This window comes from Quercus suber, unplaced genomic scaffold (genome assembly GCF_002906115.3).
Source record: "Quercus suber isolate HL8 unplaced genomic scaffold, Cork oak 2.0 scaffold_288, whole genome shotgun sequence".
NCBI classification, from domain to species: domain Eukaryota; kingdom Viridiplantae; phylum Streptophyta; class Magnoliopsida; order Fagales; family Fagaceae; genus Quercus; species Quercus suber.
In genome coordinates, this window is record NW_027069744.1 from 228,347 (window position 1) to 232,317 (window position 3,971).

Consider the following 3,971-nt stretch of genomic DNA (forward strand, 5'->3'; position numbering starts at 1 on the left):
TTATTAACAACTACAATAAGGCTCAACTGTATTAGTCCTTTTGAGGAATGACGCAGATATGGCTAGCAGAGCCAGAAAATTTTTTCAAGTTGGGGTTGAACTGTTATGTCTAAAAAAATGTTTTATTTTATAAATTAATTTTAAGTCAACAAAGTTGTGTGTATTAAAGTCATTTATAATTTATGCTAAACTAATTTGTTTGACAATGGCTTTTTCTTTATACAAAATTAAACAATCACTCAAAAACTCATTCTCCATCTTGTTCAATAATAATAATAATAAAACGAAGTCTACAATAAAACTTTCACATGATAATTTATATGTTGAATGTTATGTTACATTTTTTCCCCTTCTTGGGCTGAATATTCTTATAGACTAATTTACAACTTCAAATGGAACTAGGAGCCCAACATCAGATCCTATGAAAATGGGGTTTCTCAATACTGGAGCACTATACTTTAGGCCAATGTGGACTCACCACCTGCACAACCCGTCAAACATTATTTTTGGGACACCAAAGAGAAATGTTCTTTAACTTCTTTTCACTTGTGCAGTTGATCTATCATCACATTTGAGTGGAGAGCCTAAATTTAATGTCATATTCTGGCAACAAAAATGGTCGTAGCAAGGATCATAATCCTCCACAAAGTAACTTTTAACATAAACCCATTAATTAACAGAGGATATAGATCAGTAACATACAAAGCCTAATGCATTGATGTTTCTTCTTATGCTAAACCATCAAAGACAGTAGACCTTAGTTATGTCATCATTGATCTTCTCCAGTTATTAGAAAAATGAGATACAGATAGCTAACCTCAAGTGTTGTAAACACTAATCGCATTCGGCTAGCAACAACAGATGGCTCCTCAGCTCTTCCCACCACTGCCATTTGCTCTAGCTGGAGAGTCTTTACGGGAAGCCTTCATTGAACATATGACAGAATTAACTAAATGGTGTGCCTCCACCAAGGATTTTAACAATATACATCAGCCAATATTGCTTGAAAGCAGATTAAAAATACTAAGAGGAATTAAACAAGTATACTCACATAATGAGGTAATGAGCAAAGTTACAAATTACATGCACTGATTCACACAAAATATTAAAGATGCTGGTTTAAGTGCAAGAGTAATAACAATATAAAATCATTGGCACGTTATAAGCATTATCATATCTAAGGGAAATAGTAATATAGAATTTCATTGGCATGTTGCTCAATCCATTTTAGAAAGCTCCCTGCCTAAATACAACAATACTAGAATGCTTGATAATATTCTCGCAACTAAAAGAGGAAATGAAATATGCTAAAAGCAACACACCATGCCATTCCCCTCACAAAGTATGCATTTGCTATAACAGCACAAAAGCCTTTCCACTGAACCCTCACGTCATCTGACACCGGAGGTGTAGACGACCATCTAACAATAGTAGGTTGTGGTGTGCACAAGATGGTGATGAATATAATGCTCAACCAGAGAATGCACTCATTAACCTGCATTGTGAAATAGAAACCATTCAGCAGATTTAGTGACCACCTAAATAATCATAACAATTGTTGCCTTTTCATCACAAAGGGCATAGTTTGCATCTAGAATACTATATCATGATTAAATTTACCAATGACTTGCTTCTATAACCCACAGTCTACAAAGATGAACCTCTTTGCTTCAAACGAAATTGAACAAAGTTCTTATGAACTTCATAACCATAATTTTTGGGCCAATAACATATCCTGTGACAGTAATTAAGCTCAAGAGCCATGCTTTGACAAATAGTTCAAGTTCTCTAGGAAGAAGTGACTTACCTCCTCCAAAATAATCTTGGATTTCAAACTGGTGGTTCTGCCATAACTTTGCATTGCTTCAATTTCAACCCCATATTCCCTCATATCATTGAGTTCTTTCCTTAATCCTTCATCAGTACATCCCAGTGCATATGCATTCACCCCAGCACCTATGAACTCCTGGTACAAGTAGCTAGATGTGTTATTTGAACTAGATTATAGAACTGATGTAATAAGTAATGGTTCAAGCAACCCAATGTATGTACTTTTAGGTTGTCGCCTCCTCCCCGCTCAACAGCATTCTTGAATCGCTTAAATAAACTGATTGCTATGTTGCGTGATGAACGGTACTCATCATCTGCAGGAATGGAATCATGCAACCGGCACTATGATGCATAGGACAGTAAATATATCAAGCACTGAATTACAACCCCAAAAATTGAGTAAAAGTGTATTAGTTCAGCCAGCAGTTGCAACACCATGTACCAGCCATCTCTTTGAAGCAGTGTGATGCAAAACATGATGGCTTGTAAGTTGATTACGGCCTTTCCAAGAAAATGAGGAATTATGCAGTATATTGCAAGGGTTCCTTAATAGGTTGAGACAGGTTGAAGTATTAATCAAGGAATTCACATGTGTAATCTTGTACTGAGATGCTTCATACAATGTATTGGAGTCTAGATATATCTGGCACTTTGTTATAGCTCCCGGAGCATACACCATCAGCATGATTGAACCATGATAATATCACCTTTAAAAGAAAAAAAAAAAGGTAGAGATAAGCAAACACCAAAATGAGTACAGGGAATGTATCAGTATCCGAAAAGTACAGAATTCCGTTACGAGAAAAATTGCTACAACTATCCTACAATTGAGTGTCATTCAACTCCTTTTGGACTCTCTTAGCGTAAATTGAACTTTGATCTTGAAATACAAGTGAAGTGAAGGGAGAAATGAACAAAGACCTCTGCAGACCCAGTTCACAAAAATCAAACTATTCCACTTGATTACATCTTATGTAATTAATTTCCAATAAAAAAAAAAGTTGTTTTTTTCTTTTTTAGTTTGCTTAGATAAAACTTCCCTTTCTCTTCTTAATTCCTCAACATAGTTGGCAACTAGAAACAGTAAAACTAAAAGTATGCAGTCAAAAGTCATCATATCCCTATAATTCTATATTCCCAATTCATAACAAATGATCCAAGAACACGCACAGCTTATTTGTCATTTGGATCAACACTAATCTCACATACAGTAAAAGTATGCAGTCAAAAGTCATCATATTCCTGTTTGCACTCGTTTTTTTTTTTTCTTGAACTTTTTTACAGTACTTGAGAAAAACAAAACACCCATATCATCACTAATAACAACATTAACAACAGCCCAGTTTTTAGCTCATAATTTTGATCACCATTCTTAATACTAAGCTCAAATCATATTGTTATTCCAAACCCACCTCCCAAAATACAACACATCATTATATTATATTAAAAAAACAGAAAACAATGTGAATATGACTTGCCTTTTCAGGGTTTAGATAAGCTCATTTGGGAGAGAAATGCACCCAAGACAAGGTTTTTAGAGAGAGAAAAGAAGAAGAAAGAGCACTATGAAGAATAGAATAATAGTGTATGATGAAATTGTAAGGGTGTGGAACATACTGAAGCCACCAATCTTTTGAATGGTCCCAAATATTATTGCTTTTGAATCAAAATTGAACCTTTAATTTTGGGTCTTGGAAATTATTTGGCACGTCTATTATTTTACTACTACGTTGTTGCTTTCAAGTTTTTTAATGATTTCCATTTCTTGCTTCTAGGCATAAGAGTTTTGTTTATAGAAAGGATATAATTTTATTAAGATACTAATTAGTTTTTGCAGGTTCGAATTCACCCAGATCTCTTATTAGAGGTCAACAAATTTTACCAGTTGAGTTAAATGGGACTCGCAGATACCTTTGTACACATAAAACATAGGACATTTAAGTAACATTTTAAAGAGAGGAGGGAAAGAGGAAGATGAGGTGTAGTCTTCTTGTAGAACCACTACCACTAACTAACGATGAGGTTTTGGAAGAACAGAAATCCTTTTCTTTTACCCACCACATACTCAACAGCCAACATTTTTTTAAAAAAAATTTATAAATGCCCATTTATTTAATTAATTTAACAAATAGTATATCAGA

At 34.3% G+C, this 3,971-nt stretch overlaps 1 protein-coding gene across 1 annotated transcript; it reads right to left on the reverse strand.

The window, feature by feature from the left end:
- Window positions 1-316: 316 nt before the first annotated feature.
- On the reverse strand, window positions 317-2,535 carry LOC111997515 (uncharacterized). Its single transcript, XM_024029609.2, has 6 exons — window positions 2,273-2,535; window positions 2,053-2,172; window positions 1,808-1,966; window positions 1,323-1,495; window positions 818-923; window positions 317-481 (listed from the first exon to the last, which is right to left on the reverse strand). The coding sequence occupies exons 1-6, from the start codon at window positions 2,513-2,515 to the stop codon at window positions 452-454; spliced, it is 831 nt and encodes a 276-aa protein (XP_023885377.1). The 5' UTR covers window positions 2,516-2,535; the 3' UTR covers window positions 317-451.
- Window positions 2,536-3,971: the final 1,436 nt, after the last annotated feature.

Coding starts and splice junctions, on each gene's coding strand:
- LOC111997515 (XM_024029609.2), bottom strand. CDS start 2,515: ATGCTGATGGTGTATGCTCCGGGAGCTATAACAAAGTGCCAGATATAT. Junction 2,173..2,272: donor CTGCTTCAAAGAGATGGCTG/GTACATGGTGTT, acceptor TATGCATCATAG/TGCCGGTTGCATGATTCCAT. Junction 1,496..1,807: donor CCAAGATTATTTTGGAGGAG/GTAAGTCACTTC, acceptor TTCACAATGCAG/GTTAATGAGTGCATTCTCTG.